This window comes from Ambystoma mexicanum, chromosome 12 (assembly GCF_040938575.1).
Source record: "Ambystoma mexicanum isolate Mex_15411 chromosome 12, UKY_AmexF1_1, whole genome shotgun sequence".
In the NCBI taxonomy this organism is placed as follows: domain Eukaryota; kingdom Metazoa; phylum Chordata; class Amphibia; order Caudata; family Ambystomatidae; genus Ambystoma; species Ambystoma mexicanum.
The window spans coordinates 630768745-630793169 of record NC_090936.1 but is presented as its reverse complement, the minus strand read 5'-3'; the positions used below and the strand labels follow the sequence as shown (position 1 = coordinate 630793169).

Sequence of the window (24425 nt, the reverse complement as noted above, 5' to 3'; positions counted from 1 at the left end):
ACAGGCAGGCTCTAGAGGTGGTGAAATCGCCAGAGGGCTGCGACAGAACCAACGGAGGTCAGAGCACAGGTGACGACCCGGCACACAAGTGCTCTCAGATGCCAGGAGGCATTTGGCAATCCTGGGGTGCCGACCAGGGGGAAACGGACACAATAAAGCTCCTCCCTTCCCCTGCGAGATGCGGGCGTGTGGTGCGATGCCTGGTGGAGATCACTCCTTTCCCCATAACAGGCTGTCGCATGACACGAGCCTCGAGCGGCACGATAGTGGTGCCTGGGACTGATTGGAAAGAACACTGCGCTACCCGGGGAGCTTAAGAGGCGGACACCAGATAAGCGGCAACTGAATGTGCAATCCTGGTAGGAACCGCCTGCCCGGGGGCCACACTGCTGACGTGGGACAAGTTATGGACATTTGAAGGCCCCCTGACACCAACGGGCTCCAGCCGCACCACGAGGACCAGACAATCGGTCGGGCCTGATCTGCCAGCACACCTACCTGGTACTTGAATGCTGCCCCGAGGCGAGGCCCAAATTCGTTGACCGCCTCACTGACGCAACCAATGAACACTTTGAGATCAATGAAGCTGCAGTCACGATATAGGAAGCTTATAAAACGGTGCTGAGGGGAGAGATAATCTCCTGGACAGTGAACAAAAGGAAGGAAAGGCTCCAAAGGATAGTGGAAGCAGAAGGGGAGATGAACATTTGGGAAAATAAATACATTCTTGATCCAACCCCCGAGGTTCATGGGTCCCTCAAGCGCGCCAAAGATCGCCTCCGGAATACGATGCTGGACAATGCCAAAAAATCCCACTTGTACTCCAGAGCGAGGATATACGAATTTGGAGACAAAGCGGGCAAAATGCTAGCCTGGCTTCAAAAAAGAGATGAGGAACAACACCATGTCCGGAAAATTGTCACTTCACACAATAAAAAGTACCAGATGGAGGCTGAGATAGCAGAAGCTTTTGCGGAATTCTATGCCGACTTATATCGGGCTCCAGCTTCTCCACTGGACCCCTCCCTCTTAGACGATATTACACTACCATCTCTCTCAATACAACAGAAGGAGCAATTAGACTCCAACCTCTCTGAAACGGAAATTGCTGAGGCTATAACACAACTGCAAGCGGGGAAAACACTGGGTCCTAATGGATTTCCGGTTGAAACCTGGCAAAAGCTGGGTGGGGACAAAATGGCGTCCCCCCTCCATAAAACTTTTCTTCGTGCCCGTGAACAGGGAACCCTTCCGCCAGACCTGTGTAAGGCGACCATCGTAGTTATTCCCAAATTGGACAAACCCCCTAAAAGATGCGCTTCCTATAGGCCCATATCGCTAATTAATAGTGAAGCCAAGGTTCTCGCCAAACTCCTAGCTAACCGATTACAATCGGTCGCTTCCACCCTGATCCACTCAGACCAATGGGGCTTTATGCCACATAAGTCAACCCGAATGAATCTGCAACACCTTCATCTAGCACTAGAACATGCTCCCATTGTAGATACACCACTTGCCTTATTAGCAATTGATTTCGAAAAGGCGTTCGATTCAATCCGATGGGACAGCCTTTGGGAAATTATGCGGTGTATGGGGTTTGGAGATACCTTTTTGAAATGGGTACAACTACTCTATACAAATACCCAGGCAGAGGTCAGGGTGAATGGGTGGCCCTCTCAACCCTTTCCTCTTGGCAGGGGTACGCGGCAGGGATGCCCCCTCTCTCCCCTCATTTTCGCCCTCACGATTGAGCTGCTTGCTTTGTGGCTTCGCCAGAGCACAGCTTGGACGGGATTTAGATGGCCGGAGGGGCATGAGAACCGGACGTCCATATATGCAAACGATCTTTTCATATACCTGGGGGACCCAGCCCGGTCTTGCCCTGAAGTGACGCGGATGCTCATCCGCTTTGGCCAACTCAGTGGGCTGAGAATTAATTTGGGGAAATCCGTTCTCTTTCCGGTATAGGGTGGAGCGCAGGCCATCCCCCAGGAGTGTCCATACCGAGTGGAGCGGCGCGGCTTTCAAGATCTGGGAATTTGGATATCCGAGGACCTGGCTAGCTATGCAACACACAATTTCCAGCCAATCGTTGACTGGTTTGTCAGCGATGTTCACCACTGGAAACTCCTCCCCTTGACACTTATGGGTAGAGCATCACTCTTTAAAATGATGACCCTCCCAAGATTCCTATACATCCTGCAGACTGCTGCGCTCAAGATCCCAGACTCTGAATTTGACCGGGTAGAGACCCTTCTCAGGGAACTCATATGGGGTGGAGGTCAACCCTGCATCGCATTAACTACGCTTCAGAGATCGATTTGGGAAGGTGGGATAGGCGTACCTCGACTCCAAACCTATTACTGGGCTTCGCAACTTGCAGTGGTCAATGACCTGCTTCATGGTGACAGGGAATTACCCCACATAAAGGCTGAAGTGGCGGATATTCATAACAAAGAACCACTACGCCTGATATACCAACCTCCTCCGAGACCCCTACTGCCCACAACCACAGCACACATTAATACCGTTTGGAGACAAGTGCACACCTTTGTAGGGTGGAAGAACAAAATAACCGCTGCACAGCCCCTGTGGCAAAATAGAAATCTGGCCGAGATTGGGAAAATTGAGCCATGGCCTAGATGGATAGGGGCTGGGATTCTGAAAGTTGGGGATATCCTGGTAGATGGGAAACTGGCCTCATTTGATGCTTTGCAATTAAAATTCCAAATCCTGAGTACCGAGCGGTACCACTATATACAGTTAGTCCATGCCCTGAAAACCCACATACCAGCAGATACCACCGTACCTGACTGCACACCCATAGAACGCAATATGCTGCCAGCGTACATCCCCACCAAATGCACTTCCATATTATATAATGCTATGTCATCCTTTGGCACTCCTGAACTAAATAGCTTAAAAGCTAAATGGGAAATAGATGTAGATAGACCCAGAAGACTGGATTCAGGTGCTAATGCATCCCCGTGAGGTTGCTATCTCTTCTAGGCTTCGCCTGGTACAGTTAAAAAATCTTGCATCGAGTGTATTACCCTAGGACAAGCTTATATGGTTGGAAACGGGCCCCAAACCCAAACTGTCTCTGATGTGGAGAGGAAGAGGGAACTTGTATGCACATCCTGTGGGCATGCCCCCGGATCCAAACCTTTTGGAATGCATGCTGCAATAAACTTACTAGAGTCCTAGACCGCACCATACAGTTGGATCCAAGGGTCCTACTCCTAAGCATATCCTACGAGAATGACTTTAATAAGTGGGAAAGGCTGCTTCTAACCACAGCAGCGGGACTGATGAAACATAACATAGCGCAGAAATGGGGAGCCCCAGAGTCCCCGACGCTGGATCAATGGATAATTTATATGGACACATGCGCTATGGTGGAGCGTAGGGTCTACAACGCAAGAGGCTGCCCTACCAAAGCTTCCAAAATATGGGGGAGGTGTGAAGGAGGGGTGACCTAAGCTCCCCAGCATAGGTTGTGAGACGCTGAACAACATAAGAATGTACTTGCATGAAACGCCTTTTGTGATTGGTGCTATATGTAGTATTATCCGTCTAGGAATGGACATGCTAGTCCCTATTTTGTATTTTGTTTTTGGTTTTTGTGGTTGTTGCTTAAAACAATAAAAAATGTTTTATAAAAAAAACTGCCAGAACTTTTGGGTATTTATTCTGTGACATAACGGTCAGCCAGTAACACGTTTATTCAGCTAAAAGAATCCAGAACACCAACAAAAAATATCACAAGTAATACAACAATGACACAAGGATAAATAGTACATAAGAACAGCCAATCAAATTGACAGTTTACTAAAAAGAAAATTTCATTGCATAAAAACCATAACATTTTTCCAGCAGCTCATGTAATGCTTAATAAAAGATAGCTTGGTCTATCCCACCAGAGGGAAATCCACCATTAATAGATAAACTAATGCAGCCCAGCACTGATCAAACATCTTAGCACTCAGCGGGGGAACTAGGGTAGTTGCTCTAATATGGTCTTAAGCCGGGCAAAGAAATACAGAATGTTAGAGGTCCTCCTTGGAAGCCCACCAAAGTTGACAAATATCACCGTCCAAATCCCCTCTACAAACAGCTATAATCGTTTCGAGCGATAGACAGTTAAATCTGGCTCTGGTTAAAATTGCACAACCATTGAGTCAGTTTGTCCTTGTTAAATAATGGTATATAGAATTTGAGATGGCCAGATGCCTTTGGTTAAAGGGTTTTGCCAGTTCCCTCGCTTCCCACGTGTCCCTTAAATTGAACACTAATTGGTGTCTTAGATTGGATACCACTGCTCGGTTAAGACGTTTCGGAGGCCTAAAGTACTTTTGTGCATTGATTTTGGCAATGGGTTTTAAAATGGCACATCCAGGGGATAGACAATATGTTACTATGATCTAACATTGTGTTGAGAATGAACTGAGTTAAACTAGCTGTTGGATTGTTCCAAATTCTCAACAAAATAAATACTGGTTGCAAAAATAGGTCGCCCGACCGATAAACCTCAACCCCAAATCTTGGTGTACTGTGAAATGTGATGCGGAATTTGGTACACCAAGAATCATTTTTAGAAAGTCATTTTCCTTGGTCTGGATAGCAGTTAAAGACCCAAAACCTCACTACGAAGCGCCATAGTTAACCACTGACAAAGTTTTTGAATACAGTGTAAACATTTCTGTAGTGCACGACAGAACACTGCTGTGTGTTTGTAACCTCGTCTGTTTAGTTTACACAGAGTGACCCAGTCAATCATTTTCCATTGGAAATATGATTCAACTAGTGCAGAACTTGTCAGTTGTGCTGTTGGCATGCCCACAGATTTATTTTCCTAACACACTGCAGCCTTTTTTCTGTACATGCAAATATTTGCTCCTACCATTTCTGACTCTTTTCCTCTGCTGCTTCACATCTCTGAATTCCTGCACTGATTCCCACCATAACTCCTATTCCAGACCTTCTTTCCTTTCTCCTTCCCTCCTGCGTCTCCCACTTGTACCAGAGGCAACGCCCTGCCACCTCCCACTGGTCCATTTGTGTTGGCCACTCACTGTTTCTATGGTCACAAACACATTTTTATGGTTGGTTAACCAACAATATTTCTTGACATATTGTCATCCTTTTAGTTTCACTGTTAGGGTAATTGTGCCTCAAAACCTTATTAGATAATCGGCAGTACATTACTGCAATAAGAGAATTGTGCATATTCTTTGATATCAGCTATTTCACAGTTGTATTACCCATTTCACCAATTATTTCAATGTGTACACCCATACTCTTCTGAAGAGTCAAAGCCGGCTGTTGTGGTTATGTGCCAGTTACTGGCCGACATGATCATTCAACTAATTTCTGCAATGTGCTATGTGTCTATAGAATTTCTCTCTTTCTTTGAGAATTCTGTATTTGTTTATAAATAAAAATCCTATTCAATCTAGGACGGAAGAAGCAACTAAAGATAATTAGTGATCATCACACACCTACTAGTGCTCGTGGGTTCTCGCTACTTTTGTGTACTCCCTCTATATATATAGGCATCCTGTTAAAGCTTTATTCCGAAATGTAACATGCCACATGTATGGAGTTCTCGGTTTGCCATGTTGAAGAGTTCTACATATGTAAGTTTGTTTATTTTGCCAGAACACCAAGCCACCTAAGTGTGTAAATGAAATACTTGCCATTTGATGCTCACAGTTGCAAACTGGACAAGCGTAAGCTATTTATGTTTTTTTATACAACAGCTCTTTGCATTCTGGGACTCCCAGTTCAGTCGTCCTCATTATAAGTGGAAAGTGGAAATCGCCTACCATCCATCAATGCATAAACTTCGAATGCCATGTGCATGTAAGATAGTGAATTAGATTGGCTTGAATAATATTGAAACATACAATTTCGCTACATGAAATCCCAATGTGTGTGGTACAATAATGTGTAGTTAGACAATTTCTAGGCTGTACTAGGCTACGTTTTGGGAGCTAATGTAGGTGTGTGCTTGCACCTGTTCCTTTCACAGAATTCTGATTTCAAATATGTATTGGCAGAGCTACCAGACGGATCTCTTGTATAAGCATTACCCAGGTACCCAAACAATGTTCCTGTTGTTGCCATCATTATGTCAGTGCCTTTCATAGTCCTGTCTCATGCCTACGCAGAGGCCAAAACCTTTGGCTTTGCCAATGTTTGGTTAAGCATGGCGCATTGAGCTAATAAGCAATGATTGAGTTTACTCTGCCAAAATGAATACTATTACATTGTACATTAGCTAAGTATAGGGAAAGGAACATGGGTCCTTTCCAGGGCCATTTCTTCAGAGGTGGAGGTAGCGACTAGATGCACACCAGCAACTGCACTTTGGAGACTCAAGTTGAAGGCCAGGGTAAGCAGATGTCACCATTGGAAATTGATGACACAACAATTGGGGTCCATGTTTTGAATGAAGTCCATGGATTTCCTTTAAGGGAGATGCTCAATGCCATGCAAGACATGTGTCTGGTATGGAAATGACTGTCAATTGAACCTCTAGATATTTCTTTTTTTAATGTATTTATTGTTCACTTGTTAGGCGCTTATACAGGAAGTAAATACTGTTTCAAAGCGCCCACAGGGCAACAGGGAGTGGACAAGGGATGAGAAACATTACAATAAAAATATACATATCAATACAGTGGGGAAGGGAAGACGAACCTACTATGCCTTGTGAGTGTTCAGATCGTGCAAGTGCAGAAGGTAGAGAAGGGATAGGTGCTGGGGTGCTCATGGGGAGCATTGGATGTGCAAAGAAAGGTAAGTGTGCGCCGAGGATGGAGGGTGAGCCGAGGCAAGTGCTGGTTTGGCGCTTAATCTGCTTCAACTCCTTGGTTCCTGCGTAGAGAGATGAGGCGCCCTGCGCTGAACCCATCAGACTCAAGTGAATAGAATGATACTACGTAAATTACACAATTCCTGCTGGTGTCAGCAACATCAGACCAGTCAGTCACCAGATGCCTGGAAATGTCTTTCTAATTGGTGATTGTTCAATTAAGTGAGCCAATGCAGGAAATGTTATAATAACTGCAGCTGTTTTTAGTGATGGTTTAGGACCGGTCACACAGTTTGTTCAAGTGTCCTCCCTGCACAGATCTCTGAGAAAAAGCTTGGAGGAAGTGCTTTTACTTACACAATTAGTTCTTTCACTTCTGTCTTTCAAACAGCTAAGCATTGTCTGTGCAACACTTAATTCAGCAATGCTGATGATGCCAGGTTTATACATAGATTAGAGGCTCACATCAGTGTTGCTGCACGTTTCACCTTCTTTTATATATTACTGGCCAATTATACCATTAAATTCCAGGCATGTGTCCAGAAGGGTGTTCTGATCTCTTTATGAATGGCCCATAAGGCTCTGACTTCCAGATATTGAAGTCATTTTTTCTGAGAAGCTTACTTTGCCGCTTAACTCATGTCAACCGGCTGATGACATTGCCAGTGGCTTCATGGTAATGCGTTGTACTGCTGCTACTTGTATGGTAGATGTGGTGTTCTTTTTACCAAGTTTTACTATAAACTTTGATAAAGGTTATGTGCCATTTATCCCGGTTGTTTATTGTTCACTTTAAGCTTTGGGAACTGGTAAGTATTGTATGGATGGTAAAAACCTTTGCAGTGTGTGGCAGTGTTGGGTGTGAGATATAGACGGAGCAAACTTTCTTTTCCTCTGTGGATCGGATGCTGGCTATCTGCAGTCCTACCTCTATTGCTGATCTTATAGGACAAAGGATTTTGCATAAAAACACTGCGCCTGCACGGAGCGTGGCGCAGTGTGCCATAGGAGTGTTTGTTGGGTGTTTGGTGTGCGCACTTTCGGCGTTCAGAGGAGCTGTTAGCCACCCAACTGAAGTGCTGTGGGTGAGTACCCCCCCTCCTGTGCAATACAACCAATTTGCCACCATGCATAGCTCACATATTAACCACTGCCATCTCGGTTATTGACTTTTTGGAGCTTTCAGGAGTGTGTGTCATTTTGTGGCACATAGCGCCTCAACTTGTATTATTCCATCTTCGGGGCAGAGTTTGGTGGAACCCTCTGGCCCACTGTGATTCGGGGATGTGTGTCATGTTTGGCACCTAGCCCCTTAATCAGCCTCATCCTTTTCTTGTTTGACCAAAGATTCTCTTTCCATACCTCGTCATTGGATCTACCTTGGGCACATGTTCCCTGTTGGCTTGCACACCCTCGCTCCACTCCGCACTGCTGAGAGCGGTGTGACCAATTGCCTGCTAACTACCTGTGCAGTACTGTTGAAATAATCTTAGAAAATGAAACCTACACGGCAGCACAAATACACACTATGCAGTGCAGCTCCCCAGACATGCAAGAGAAATTGCAGCCCAACACTCACGAAGGAATCCACTGCCACCTCGCTCCTTTCAAAGAAGGACAAACAGGACCTGGAAACATGCAGGCAATCAAAGGCGACTAGCTTTTTTGCTGCAATAGTGACAGAACACAATGGCGCCCTTGCCAGCCACAGAAGCCTTTCATGTCTCACTGACATTTAATGAGAACTCATTTGTCGACCAGCCCCCGATTGATAACAACCACTCCCTACTAAAAAAGGTGTATTGGCCTACACAAATATTCACTGGGTGGCACACAAAAGCAAATCTTTACAGCATTGGGCCTGGACAACATGATCGGCACACAATTATTGGCCACTCCCAAGCTCCAAAGATGCCTGTCCTCTATTCCCTCTTTTGACTCGCCTGACTTTGACTCCTCCAACGAAGCTGGGAATGCTACGCCACAGGCTTTCTCTCATGATGACAGTATTGAATCTTTTGCTCCTAATGCCATACTGAAAGATATACTATCTAAGCTTGAATCTTTGATGTTGCGACGTGCCAACATGCAGGTGAACAGTGGAGCGTCAGCACATTTTTGTGGCCAAAATTGTAGATCTCATTTTGATGAACAATGCTGTACCAGATAGGAATGAATCTCTGGTTTCCCCCAATCACATTGAGGTTGCCTCATTTATTCTCCCTCCCCCTAATTTACTGACTGCTCCCTGTCACAATATATCAGCTCCTCCCAAATATCTGCAGTCTTGCCCTGGCTTCTCTCCCTTTGCCCCAGATTCTCCTTCGGGACTGGTGGAGGTCCTGTCTTGCATAACTCTGTGGGAAACCTCGTTTGAGGTACCTTCTCTCCCCCCTTATACCGGTAAGACGTAAGCAAGCTAAACAACCAAAGAAAAATCCCTCTAAACTGATGGCCGTTCCCTCTGCTATTAATATAATCAAGGGTGGGAATGCTTTAGAACTCCCTCTTCAGCCTTCACTGCCATACCCTTAGCTCCTGGGAGGGCATCCAGAAAACAGGGGTATGGCACCACCCAGACGGTACAACTACAGGGACCTCTAGACATCTGGGTGCGCCCGGGGACACAGCCTGCTGTGAGTAAGGCAACTCACCCTGTGGGCACACAGGGGTGGAAGTGACAGGTACTGCCACTACTAGGTTGATGCCCTAACATATAATTTTCCTCATCATTGTACAACAAATATGCCACGATAACATCATACATCGGGGACCGATACCTAGACACATATCCTTCCACCCCACTTTAACACAAATACTTATGATTATGATGGAACAATACACCACCTTTGGCATGTGCCTGCATCGGTCCCGATTGTATCCCCTTCTCTCTCTCGGCCCTGAAAATGTGGCCCAGAGGGCAGCAGGTCCCTATCATGAGCACCAGAGCATACAAGATAATATGCGAAGGGACTTTACCGCCCCCTCTTAGGGACCAAATTCATATAGTGTCACAGCAAGAGATAGTGACAATCTTCTTAATACTATTGCACCTAATACTACTCATCTTCATACATTTAACTCCTCATCCCATCACAACCACAGAGAGCTACTTCCACTGGAGAAATAGGTAAAAATAGAGCAACTCAATCCAAGCAGAGAGAGCCCATTTATGTATCGTACTTTCCTTCTTGAGCTGTGGTCCAAAATATCTTGTCTCAGTGACTTAAGCACTGAAGACATGTTCCATATTGATTTAACCACAGTAGATAGCTCAACAAATTGGGCACTGATTGAATTAATCTACCCTGCTTTAGTTGCCCTCCTAGGCGCATGTGCTTCGGTGCTCTATAGACTGGGCTATATGCTTACAGTATGTAGGAAACACGTATTGGCTTGCTGTATGGGTAATGACCTTGTGCTCAGCACAACATCAGACGGTTCCAATATGTTCTCTAGTAGGTTGAAAACAGAGAGAGCTAGCCTGCGTGCTGTGATTGATGCAAATAAGGCCATTTTGAGAAGACAGCAGCACACCATAAACTGGGTTTCAGAAACACTGAACACTCATGGGCTGCGATGACAAACATTGGGGGGACACGCGCTATCCTGGATGCGCTGGAACACTAGGGGCTCTCATACCTTTCTTGTTCAACCCTGAGGCATGTCGTACATTTTAGCAACATATCCATGCTGCCATAAACATGCTGTAATGGCATATGTGGATTAGGGGCAGGCCTAAGGGGGCTATGGCCATTGGTGTATGTGTGAAATACAACCTAGAGCACTATGCTGTTGGCAACACTTCCCCCTTGTCCTCTCGGTCATTCTCACAGCCTGTAAGCACCTAGAGGCTCAAATATTGGTGATCAATGTATATGACCCCACGGGTGGGATGGTCCCCGCGATGCAACATGCATTATTGAGGAAAATCTGAACGCATGGCTGGAGACCAATCCTATGGGTAAAGTGATCATCACTAGTGACCTCAATTCTCCAGCATTGATGAGCCATCTCACAGTGGCTAAATGAAATTAGACCAATTCTTCTTCATTTGGCATACCAAACAAATACTATCAGAGCAGCCAGAAGTGGTTAGCCTTGATTGAGGCATTTGGCCTCCACTGTTTTAACATAGATGATCTGACGGGCAAAGTGATTGAGCTTACCTGGACCAACAGTATATCCAGGTCTTGCCTGGACTATGTATTTATAGATGAGGGATCATTGCAAAATTGGGGTGTACTACAGGTAAATCATACCGGCCTTAGTAATCATGCGATATTGAATTGGCCTCGAACCCTTGATTCCCCTCAGATGTTTCATTCCATCTCCCCCGGAGCCACTGTCAACTCCTATGGCAACTGGCTAAAATGGACAGCAAAGAACATGAATGTTATATCTAGTTATTTTGAAATGAGCAAAGTTTGTCTCAATGGTTGCCTAACTCGAATTGGGATTTCAGATTGATGCTGGGATCCTTAAGACATGTTTTGAATTACGTGAAAGGGTCGAGTGGAGGAAACGTCTACGATGGGTCCACCTTTTATACGTTGATACCTTATAGGAAAAGAGAGCATCAGTGGGAATGCGCACAAGTCAGGTAAAACCCTAATTTGATTGCTACTGAGAAGGACGGGCAAATAAGGAGCATTGGCACCCATTATAAAAACTGGCTAAAGCTTCATAAGACTTCCCTGTGCAGTGCCAACTGGAGGCTTCCCTTTAACCTACTACACACCGACAACAATAAGAAGTTCTGGGCCATGATTAGAACCTATACAGCTGGCTTTATCCCTTTAGAGGATAAGAGGATAATGTCATCCCAGAACCTTTTTGGGCGGCTGCAATAAGGAATCTGTATTTTAAAGCCTGCTATGGTGGCCTTTCTCCACTCTTTCGACCTAAACTAGAAGGATTGCTGGATTTTCACATTAACCATATTCTCTATATTATCAGGGGTTTGAAGAATTCCAGGGCCCCTGGACTGGATGTATCACCAACACCATTATAAAAGCCAATCCGAAATTCTGGGCCAATAATTTCTGTCGTCTCTACCCATACTGGAGACATCCTGATACCTGGAGACAATCGGTTTTGGTCACAGTATATTAGAAGGGAGATAAGTCCAACCCACTTAACTATAGACTGTTGGCCATGCTAGACTGCAGCCACAAAATATTTGCCACCCTTCTCCTTAAAATGTTGAATAAGTGGGTGGCAAGCGTGGTCTGTTACATAGGTATCAAATTGGTTTTCAGAAAGACCATGCAACCACATTAAACATCTGTGCTCTACAATGACTGGCTGCTGAAGTGGTTTTGCGAAGGGGGGGAAAGAAACTATATGCCTGATTCGTAGACTTCTCTAAGGCCTTTGGTACTGTACCTCATGACCACCTAGGTGCAAAATTGATAAACTGGGGCATTGGCCCCAGGCTACTATATCTGATCAGAGAACTCTACGCGAACAACACAGTGGTGGTGCGTGGAAATCAAGCAGACTTACTCTCCAGGCCCATATCCACCAACCACAGCTTGAAGCAGGGATGCGTCCTCGCTCTCCTGTTCTACAACCTGTACACCTCTGATGCGGCCACAACTATTGATAAGGTTAGAAGTGTTCCTCCCAAACTGGGTGGTACTCCAGTACCATGGCTCGGCTATGCAAACGACAGTTTTACTGGACCACACTCCCATTGGTCTGCAACACTCTATCACGGCCCTGTCTATCTATGCCCAACAGAATAACCTCTTTATCAATATTGATAAAACCAAAATTCTTACTTTTGGTACATTTATCTGGAAAGGGGGGGAAGTGGCATTGGAAGTAATTGTAAGCTATTTATACCTTGGATTTCCTGTCAAAGATCATCTTACTAACATGTACTATGGAGAATATACTATACCCAAGGTTCGAAAAAAATGGTGGATCCTCAAAAAATGTGTTGGAGGAAAAGGTGGATACAATATTGAGGGCATAATTTCGATTTACAGAACTAGTGTGGTGCCAGAGATATTATATGGCACAATTGATATTACTGAGCCTAAAACGAAATGGTTGGAGACCCTGGAGGCAAACATTATCCACTCTATTTTGGGGGTCCCTAACTCAGTCCCTATTGAATTCTTGCTCTCTCTTTTATCCACCAATCTTTATACAGATTCACTGAAGGGCCTTGTTGCGGGCCACTGTAATCAAAATACTACCAATACTTACCTTCGGGACTTGGGAGCTTCCACTTCCCATTTCTTGGGTGAAATCAATATAGATATCACAGATCTGATTGACTCTCCTGCCGGTATTGTAAAACTAAAAAGACATACTGAATTCTGGGATGCCAACCTCAACCTATGCCGGCTGCATACTAAGACCAGCCTCTGAATTTTCTAGACAGGGATTCAAATATAACACACCTCGTACATAGCTAGTTAAGCCCTGCCTCTATCAATTTAGGAGATGTATTACGTATATGCGTTTTAACATTCTTCCCAGTGGAGAGGCTTTGGGTCGCCGGACTGCGATTCCGTATGAGGAAACGATATGTCATTTCTGTGCTAGCGAAGTTGAAACCACACGGTACCTATTTACCAGATGTCCCAAGCTATTGAATCTGTATATTAAGGGTTACTGTACCATGATTTCCAGTATTGAATCCTTGAGTACTGAACAGTTCTGGAGCTATATATACAGTGCAGAGTCTCTTACATGTACTGCAGCCGCACTCCATGTATTGAAGGAAATTCTAGCCAGAGCCTCTTGACCTATTATTATAGTAATCGTGCTGTGCCAACAGAGAATGTTGATATTGCTTTTAAGGTAACAGGAAATACATGAAATAGTTTCTTGTTCTATGTTTGCTCTTCTTTTAAAGCTAAAAGGCAAATTTGGAAAGGTTTCTAACAGGTTGGATATTTGTGACTTGTCTTTCAACATGTATGTTGCTCTATCACTGATATGTATGTATGTGCTTAAGGTTTATACTGTTGTTTAACCGAATGCACAATAAATAAAAAAGTTAAAACAACCTTTGCTGCTTCTCGAAGCTAAGCCTGCAGCATCATGGAGCTTAAACCTAATGCTGGGGATATTAATGAATCCTCAATTGAGCATCCTGGTACATGCCAATGAAGGACCTGGAAGCAAAGCCTTTGCCAACAACTAGTATATCTGACAATAAGAAGGTACACACAATGCACACGTTTTCACAAGGACCAACAGTTTCATGACCAAAGCCATTGAATTTTCAGTAACCAGTTCTTTACATGCATTTTTCGCAAGCTTCATGTCTTAGTGGTTTATAAATTTAAGCATTTTACAGATATTTGAGTGTTGTCTGAACTTAAAATGCCCCGAGGATGTAGAGGTAGCTTTTGAACACTCAGCCCTTATGCTCCATCCCAAGATCTTGAGTACAGGGTGCTAGGAGAGCCACACATGAGCCAAAAGGAGTCCTCCCATTGCCAGAAAATGGCTCATTCATTTGCTTTTCTGTGATAGTGGCAGTAAACTGGTTTATTTGAAACCGAATATCCACATACATCAAGACATACAATTCCAACACATAATATTCGCTCAATTGAATCAACCAGCAAATCTCATAAAATCAACAATTCACATTTAAGTAAAACCTTATTTGATGGAATTTTCATAGCATCCAATCAAAATCGTTTTAAGAACGAACAAACTCTAAAATCATGAGCTACCATACTACAAAACCAAGCAGACCTACACTGTCTAAACTTTAGTATTCGAAGTTAACAAACATTTCTTCTTCTTAATTTCATACTGTTTGCAAAAGAACAGAAAGTGCAGATTATACTCCAGGAATGGGTCATCACACAGGCATCTTTAATCTGAACCCATATTCCAAGCGGGTCCATTCACTGCTATTGGGGGCAGGTTAAAAGTGTCCTTGCACTAGGATTAGATGCACATATAAAGATAACCGTCATTAGAAATAAAATGTGAAAAGGGGGAAAAAGAAAAACACTTTCAATGTAGTTTCATCATGCTCCTTCATGAGGGGCTGATATGCAATACAATTATGACATGCTTCAACCGAAATCCTCTGATTCTGCTCAGAGATTTCCCATAAAACCTTCGTCTCTACCGGAACTGAGAGTGTGCAAGAGAATCAATATATCGAAGCCACTTTGAATCAGACCTCTGATGCAGTGATAAAAGATTCTTGACAATTGTGCTCAACAATAATCACCTTTCATTGTTACACATTTTAAAGCGCATCTTTAAAGGTGCCCACTGAAGCTTGCCTACCAAAGACTGGATTTCTGTTTCACAATACAGCACTTCCTGTGCCGTACCAGGGGATAAACACAGCAGGCAGCATAACAATGTGTGTTATGCTCTTTCGGTCCTTATTAATGAGGTGTGTTCCCAAACTCCTGAATCATGCAAAGCTGTGCTGCCCGGGTTTGTTTTGCTAATCACTTCATGATGGACCAAATGTAAGACCCCCATATTTGCATGAAGGACATAACATGTACACATCACACCCCTTTCATCATTTCTGGCTCACTTTAATTGTTTATAATTTCAGCAAAAACGATCTTTTAGCCTTGTGTACCATTTTGTGGATTTCGTTTGGACCAACGTGACCCTTCTCCCATGTATCACATGTCTGAATGGGACCTTATTTAGAGGTGGATGAGAAACACAGCTGGATGCTATCAACAGCCGCCCACCCTGTCACACACACATGCTCTCAGACAGCCTGCACTGCTCCCGACAGGCCAGTAGCCCCAAAAGGCTTGTTAGGCTGGGATAAATTCATCCACATGCAACACTCCTGCCCTGCCAGCATTGGCCATGGAGAAGCCCATCCCTGTCAGTCATGATGATGTTTTCTGTGGGCCACACCAACTGAAGTAGAAATGTGTATGACACATGCAAACGACTAGAGATGGCAAAAATAGGGTATGCAGTGATAAAATCGCAGCAAAAATGTCGCCTTTACAAAAAAAATCGTGGCAAAAATGCTGTGGTTAAGGGGAGCGAGTGTTGCGGGGGTCTCCACCGCATCCTTTACATGGATTGCAGCAGCAAAACCACAGCCTTTTTGCAGCAATGTTTTGTGCCCACGGCCATTGATTTTAACACATGGAATCAAAAATACCGTGTGTGTTGCACCATGTCCTATGGTCAGAAAAGGAAAGTATTGTACATCATTTCTTCCCAATGCTCGCGGTGCAATGTTTCTTATTGCAAGACGATCTGCGATGCTCCAAAATCTCCTTAAATTGGTCCTGTAGTTTCCTGAAATGTAAAAACATTTCAATCGTTTTGGTTTTCTGTATACTCATTTTATTCTCAAGACAAAAATCCACACTGTCAATAACTACTATGTAAACAGATCATATTGTAGCCTGTTCTAATTTAGCTTTGATATAACAAAATGATTAGGCAGAGAGTTTCTTAGAGCACCACACATGCCTCAGAGATAGCAAGCAAATAACGATATCCCTGACAAGAATGACCAGTCAAATTATCAGATGTGCCATTTTCATTTAGATTTCTCTGCACAGTGTCGGATCTGAAGAGAAAATTTACCATATCCAACAATCATACTACTTTTAAAGAGTATGTCGGCTTGCACATTTTATTGCAGCCTCGGTAGCTTACTGAGTCTGTCACCACATAGCTCAATCATGTCAAGATTCCCATTGCCAACTCATAAATTCCTGATTTCTTTTTCTTGAAAAGGCTGGCATTGTAGTTTGGTCTTTCCCATTTGAATTGTTGGACTACAAGTCCCAAAATACCAAGGAAAAACGGGTCTGGGTGACTTTCACAGAAAATGGCCTGGGGAAACTTGAGGGCTCTACTTAATTCCCATTCTGAGGAACATCTACCTCGGATAATCCAGAGATTACCCACCTCCTCTTCCCAATACGAATGCGACTGCCGACCACCCTATGAAGGGCCCCGTTCCAGGGTTTGGTGTTTTCGCATCATTCTCTACTGACCTGATTTCTTCAGTTTCCTCACATCAACTCCCCAACCTTTCATGCTCACTGTTATACATGTACACTCTTTCCCACAGCATGATCCTTCCAGCCTTCTCTCTCTCCTCTCACATGAACCTGTCTATGCATGCATCACACTCTCAAAACATGGCTATTCACAAGGTCACAACTGGTATACTAGCACACCACCCGTAAGAGCCAGACAAAATAGGAGCATGCTGGACCAGTCTCAATCGACACCCGTCTAAGACTCATACCCATAGACCCACCGGTAACCATTTGAAAAACAGACGCACAACCCTAAAGTTGAACCACTTCAAAATTCTTACAACATAAATCAACATCATGGACCTGGATCCAACAGACCTATTTCAGTAAATTACAAGAACAAATACCCTGTAAGCCAGAACAAAACTGGGACAGGATCCTTAAAGACCAGACTCACCAACATATCACACATGCCTGTGCACAACACCTTAATAAAGACATTCTGGAGAAAGGACTAAGCTTCCCCTGCTCTTGCCTTAAAACAGAACAAGGAACTTTAAGAGGTTTGTGTCTCACTGGAGAATAACAACATGAAAAACACCAATCACTAGTCAACAATAAACCGGATCTCAAACGATTCAGTCTGGCACTCTCCTCTACAACTAACTAACTTCCGTCTCCATCTCATAACATCTCAGAACACATGCACAGAGCACCTCTGACATTTTGACAGAGATATGCCGAAGCTCACATTTGTAGCTCTATCACAACCCCTTTTACCCTGAATCCAGTGGCTAAACAGGTCTGCAGTGCCGTAACTGAATCGATTTGCAAATAAAACACATACTCCGGTGTCACCGTCAAAACCATCTAGAACTGTATCGACATGCAGGACTCCGGTACTTCTGGCTTGTAATAATCAACACCTCAGATTTCACATCTGCTGGCCCCTCCATCCCACTAAGGCCCCACCCTCCCTGTCCTTGCATAGTCTTGGCAACGAGGGTGTCAAAATGCCAGATGTGCCCTTTAAAGCACCACTTTACATAATATTGCATCATATTCAATTTTACCAAACCACATAGTCCAACAAGACATATATAACGGTACCCAGGAATTCCTACTGGGGCATGTTCAGCTAGTGGCTACTGAAATAAAGGTGTGATTCAGCTGCGCCACGTTGAGTTACCGGTAGGGAGAACCCTTTCGAAACTTAGGTTTGGTTTCATTACCAGTTGCATGGAAGGTGGCACACACGTGATGGTTGATACCAGCTGGACTATAGATCTCAATGATAAAACATTACAGGTTAATATAATCTTTCGGATGCACCCTCGGCTCCTTCCTCCATTGTGTTACAGAAACAAAGATGTCGACGTGACGTACTGTCTGTTTTATAGATCCTTATGGCTTGTCCACCGTTAATTAAATTGTTATTGAAATGTGTCCTAAAAAGCATGTATCAGAATTATTTCAAGCACTTTTCCTTGCGGTTTGTGTAGCGTATCATGTAGGTTGCAGAGGCCGCTGAGTTTATGGAAGTCCATTGAATGCAGAACTCTTTGTTGTTTGCAGCCTGTAAAGAAGAGGGCAAGGCTGTGTTTTAGCTGAACATGATGCTCCCTGGAGACAGAACAGCGAGTGCTAAATCGCTTAAAGAACAGTCGAGGTCAAGTCATTTGATTTTCTGACAAAACATACAGTTCGCTTAGCCGAAAATTACAGCATTATTGACTTTCTGTGCTGATCTGTGCTCATTGCAGAGTGTTTCATTAGCACTCATTACTCTATCTGTTAAATGAAAACTGCAAAGGTGTTTTGTGTCCTCCTTTCCAGCAATGGTACTGCAGCTCCATGAAGTTCATATGCGCGTGGCTGGCCGACAGAATAGACCTTCAGCTGCACCTATACCAGTTAAAGACCCTCATCAGGATAGTTAAGGTAACCACAATGGCTTTTTGTGTGAAAAGCTCAGTTCTGCCAAAGATGGCAAGCAATGACCAAGCCAAATGATCAGGAATTTTTACAATTAAATGTTTTATTGTTTGTTGAGTGTGAGGATGTGTTGCGTGTGTGTATTTTGTAAAACTGTTCATGAAGAGGGTACTGGCATATGTTCAATCAAAGAGGATGAAGATAGTCTGGTCATGCAATTTTTATCCTCTTTTACCCCATTTAAGAGTTCGAAGGTATACTGATGGCAGTAGCGTGCAGAGCGAAGGGGTGGTGCGGGAACAGATAGTCCTCCTCCAGTAGCTCTTGTGCTAACCAGGCCGGGACATTTAGGCACACTGACTCATGCCATTGTCTTACCACAGGGACACCTTTCCTGTTAGGCACCTTCATTGTAAAGGTGGCAGGAGAATGAGGGTGCTGAGCAAGAGCACACAGCAAACAGGTGTCCATGTTCTGCCCCAGTCTGTGCTACTGCAGCGGCCAGGAGCGGTGCAGGACACGGATGCCAGTGTTGCCGTGTGCTCTGCCTCTGAGTCCTCAGCACATTCACTCAAACTTCATAAAGAATTCAGATAATTTATCGGAGTGCATCTGACTCCAGAAATAAATGATCTAGCTTTTTTCTGAAGTTGGAATGGATGCGCTCAGAGTTAGAGACTTAAGAAAATAACATTCTAGTTGCAGCATGCGCAGCTCTACATCTTGAACGTTACTTTCTGTCTGACTCCGGCCACACTATGCGTGATGGGAAACCAGAAAGCTCTCCCTGCTTTTCTATCAACGTAGTAGAGACGGGAGTCAGCCGAACATGGGAGTAGTGAGTGCTAAGGGCTTTCACCCTTGTGGAAATAAAGGAGGCACACCAGCTGCATGATACGGAACTTTCTTTATTCACGTACAAAATGGAACTAACTCCTTCCTCCTCTTCCCTTCAAACCCCCCTCCTTTCCCTTATGTCACATCCTGCTGTGAAATTCACTCGGAGGACTGTCTTAAATTGACAGTTCCTGTAACACCACCCACGGACGAATGTCCTTGCGAGATATTTAACTGGAACCTCTTTAACTGTGATTTAACATTCTTCTACCAGTCTCAGAGGTCTCTTGATGACCCTTTGAGGTCGTCCTCGTGACTCTTGACTTGAGCCACCATCAGTCTGGTTGTGCGGATCCGACTGACTTGGAACCTGCGGTTCAAGGGGAACCCACTCTTCATCCTGGATATCATAGTGTTCAGGGTCTGGGTCAGCCGGTGGCGGTCTCTCTTCCTCTCCCCTCAGGACGTGTTTGAACATCAAGCTATTCCTGGTCACCTCCTTTGATTCACTTGCAGCTGTTATCATTGTTCCTTTGACAGCGATTACTTGGAGAGGCTCTGGGGTATACCTTGAGTCCATTTTCTTGTTCATGTTTGTTGGACCCAGACTTCATCTCCTATCTGAAACTCTTTCATCTGAGCTCTCCTCCTCCCGTCTGTCTGGATTCTGGCTTTCTCCTTTCATTCACCGTCCCTTCTGATGACCTCTTGATCTGATTCAGGCTGTGTTGTTGGGTTGTTGAAAAGTCTGGTTCTAACTTGGTATTTCATCATGAGTTCAGCTGGGGTTTTGTTGATGACCTTATGGGGGGTGTTCTGATAGTCTCAACATTCTACACAATGCTTGGTGCTGGTCTGACTCCTAAAATCTTGCTCTTTGCATCGTCTTTTTAATTGAAGCCATGAACCTTTCTGCCATCCCGTTGGCTTGGGGCCAGCGTGGCATGATCTTTTGATGTGTGAACCCCATGTGCTTTGCGAATATTTCAAACTCGTGTCCGCTGAACGGCGGACCATTGTCCGACTTTATTGTGTTTGGGATCCCCCATTCACTGATGACTTCGTCGAACGTGGCGGCTACGTGGGCAAACGCTGTGGACTTCACTTTCTTTACGATGGGGAACCTTGAGTGTTCGTCAATGAATAGTAGCAGGTATTCGCCTGTTTCGAGTGGGCCATAAAAGTCAACCGGAACTCGTTCCCAGGGGTAATCTGGAATTGTGATCACTCAGAGCTGCACTGGGGGTTCCGCTTTTGCGGTGCATTGGCAGGCTGCACAGTTCTTCACACGCCTGTCGACCATATCATCCATGAAGAGGCACCAAAAGTGGCATCTGAGTTGCCTTATGGTGTTATCAGCGCCCCTATGGCCCTCATGGGCCGTCTTGATGATATCAGCCCTGAGTGTCGCTGGTATCACTAGCCGGCATCCTCTCAATAGGATCGTCTTGTCCAGGACGGCTAGTTCAGTGTGTATTTTGGTGAGCCTTTCGAGCTCATCTCTGCATGTGCCAGGGTGTCTCTGAACTGCTCGGCGAAAGTCTTTCCACTTATTGTTTTCCATCAGGCTTATCGCTAACACCATGGAGGGATCTGCTGCTGAGGCAGCTACAATGGTTTCAATGGAAATGGCTGGGGTTAGTGAGTTGGCTGTTACAAAGCTTACATATTTGGTGTTACCAGATCTAGGAATGGGTTTGCCTGCCGGGTGCCTGGACAAATAGTCAGCGGGGTTGTTCTCGCCTCCTGGTCGATGGATGATTTTAAAATCATATTCTTGTAGGCGAATGCCCCAACGTTCGATTCTGGGGTGCATTTTCGTTCTTGGATTCCCAAAGAGGGATAGCAGCGCCTGGTGATCCGTTATAAGTGTGAACCTCTTTCCGATAATGCAGTTGTGAAAATGTACACAGGCCCAGATGGCTGCCAGAGTTTCCTTCTCCGCCTGGGAGTACGCCGATTCAGGTGGAGCCAACACCCTGCTAGCGTAGGCAACTACATGTCTAGGGTGAGTATCCGGGCTGCTGGTTTGTGCAAGGATGGCTCCCAAACCGACTGGACTGGCATCCACTACAATTTCAGTATGCCAGTCGTGGTCAAAGTAGGCAAGCTTTCGGGCTCCCGCGAGGGCTTGTTTAATGGTGTCAAATGCACCTTGGCATTCATTTGTCCAGGCGAACGGGACATCTTTTTGCAGCAGGCGTCAAAGAAGTTCAGTGATGGTGGCAAAGAGAGGTACATAACGGGTGCAGTATCCGGCCATCCCCAGGAATGATCTTACGTCGGCTGCCTGTTCAGGTCTCTGCAAGGGGAAGATAGTGGAGACTTCTTCAGGATCGGGAGTCATCCCGTCGGCTGAGAAGATGTGCCAAAGAATTTGAGGTTGGACTTACTGAATCGACACTTCTCCAGGTTGAGGGTCAGTCCGGCGTCTTGTACAGCTGCACCTGCGGCACAAAGTGCTTCGTCATGTTCTTTTTGAGTCTTTCGTACACAAGGATGTAATCGCTGTAATTTAGGGTTCCTTTTACAGGTCGGATGACTTGCCTGATGGTTTCATGAAAGATTTCAGCTGCTGACAATATCCCAAAGTTCAGTCGTTTATAACGAAATAGTCCATCATAGGACGCAAATGTGGTGATTGGTCGTGACTCTGGATGGACTACCAATTGATGGTATCCTTGATTCAAGTCCAGTTTTGAAAAAAGAACAGCTTTGTTCAGTTGAACGATCATGTCCTCGATCTTGGGTCACGGGTGGCGTTCCCTTTGGATGACTGTATTAGCTACCCTCATGTCAACACACAGTCGCAGTCGACCTCCTTCCTTTGGGACGATCACAAGTGGAGAGACCCAGGGTGTCAGTCCAGTGGCCGGTTCTATGATGGCATCTCGTAGGAGCTGCTTTAGTTTGTTTGATACCGCCGCTTGAAGGTGGAATCCAACTCTGCGCGGGTGTTGCGGGACCGGGCGGACTGCTGGATCGATGTGCAACTTGACTGGTGGACCTTTCATTTTGCCCAAGCCTTGACAGAGATGGGGAAATTCCTTCAAGATGTCATCCTTCGTGATGATCGGGCTCATGGGTGGTGCATGATCCACGTTGTATATGTGTCCTCAGGTTTTAACTCCGGGTGCAGTTGAGCTGATCGTATCGCCTTCCTGTGTGCTTATGTCGATGATGCCTAAACAGGAAGCTGTATTGTAGCTCAGCAGGCATCGCCCTTTTGTTGGGCTCCTTATTGCATGTATTATGGTGGTAGTTGACTTATCCCAAGGTATGATTTGTCTTTTGAATGATCCAACACTGTGCAGGGGGACATCGGCACCTCAATGGAATATCCTGGAGGGCGTCTGCATTAGTAGTGGTTTGTCTTGAAGTTGTTGGAATTCCTTTTCCCCCATAATGTTTACGCACCTCAGCAAGTACCGGAAAGTACCGCTTGGCCGCGTTCTTCTGTTCCTAAGGATTGTGCTCCAATAAGCTTGTATTAACATTGGACTTCATATACCATAAAGTGAAAATCTGTCAGCACTGTGAACGTTGTAATATCACTGTTTAGCTTCTGTTATTATTAGTAACACCCTTTTATTAGTAACACCCTATATCTTCTACTTTAGACTTTCTCCTATTGTGTGGAGGTGGGACTATAAAATCAAGCCAGCGCACGCACACCTCGGAAAGTGCCGGAAAGTACCGCTTGGCAGCTTTGCCGCGGTTTGCGGTCCAAAGGCTGTGCTTTCCGGTGCTTGCATTATAGAATTGTAACCTACCCCAGTTTTAGGTAATCAGCCTATTGTATTCACAATAAAGAAAACATTGCCGACTTTGAAGACTGGCATGCTTTTTGTGCCGGGAGTTATGAGCACTAACGGCGTCAACTCTGTGCTTACCTTATCACCATGTCCTGTTAAGAAACTTCGTTTGAGCTCCATCCCTCGCACAGAACAGCCGAAATCAAAATCAATTTTGAAATTTCAAAAAGTTCTAAGCGGAGACATACGCCCGTTTTGCAAGGACCAATCTTTTAGACTTACTCATGCTGACAAAGAGGTTGAAGATTTGATGACAACCATGACCGCAACATCAAAAACGGACTCAAAATGTGATCCGGCAACTAGAACGCCACACAAAGCTAACAAAAATGAGAAACCTGTAGTTGCAAAACAACAAGGAACTCAAGTAAAAGAGGACGCTGTCACCGACTCGTCTGTTATGTTTGCAAAAGAAAATGTTTCTGTGTCGGATAGCATACTACTATGCAATGTACTAACAGGTTTGACTGGTAAGGTTGGTAAAACTTCTAACCTGAATACTGCTAATGATTTGGCTGTTATAGACATAGATATAAATAATTCAGAGTTTTTCACGCAGACTTTATCAGAAAACTTATCAAAATCCCCTAATTTATTTAATAATGCCAGTGATATAAATTTAGACTCTATCGAGAAACTTTCTTTCATAACACCAACTCCATGCAAATCTATGGCCTTTCAGCCAACTATAGATACTAACACTCATGAAAGTAATACAAGTGGTCTAACAGAAATAGCCCTAAAATCAATGAATGCTGCAATTCACTCGCTAGCCAGATGGTTAGAAACGCTGAATGCAAAATCTGATAAACAGTCGCAGCAGTTAGAACAAATAATAACATGGCAGCATAAAATGAGTAAAAATATTTACCCCAAGAGTGTATCCTTGAATCCTACTATTGCAAAAACTTCTGTGAGTTCACAAACTGACGCATACATACATGAGAAACATGATCTGAAACTTTGTGATCATTCGATCCCATTCATCTTGAATCCGATTATAGATCTCGTCGGTGATGGCACCAAAGAATCTGTTCTGGTTCT

At 44.6% G+C, this 24425-nt stretch overlaps 1 protein-coding gene across 5 annotated transcripts in view; it reads left to right on the top strand.

Moving 5' to 3' along the window:
• The window catches only part of CADPS2 (calcium dependent secretion activator 2), a 2822196-nt gene that overhangs the window by 2778105 nt on the left and 19666 nt on the right, over nucleotides 1-24425 (top strand). For all 5 annotated transcript variants that reach the window (XM_069629098.1, XM_069629097.1, XM_069629096.1 and 2 more), the window contains one exon: nucleotides 18631-18735. In XM_069629098.1, coding sequence (XP_069485199.1) covers nucleotides 18631-18735 — 105 coding nt within the window. The remainder of the gene's footprint in view (nucleotides 1-18630; nucleotides 18736-24425) is intronic.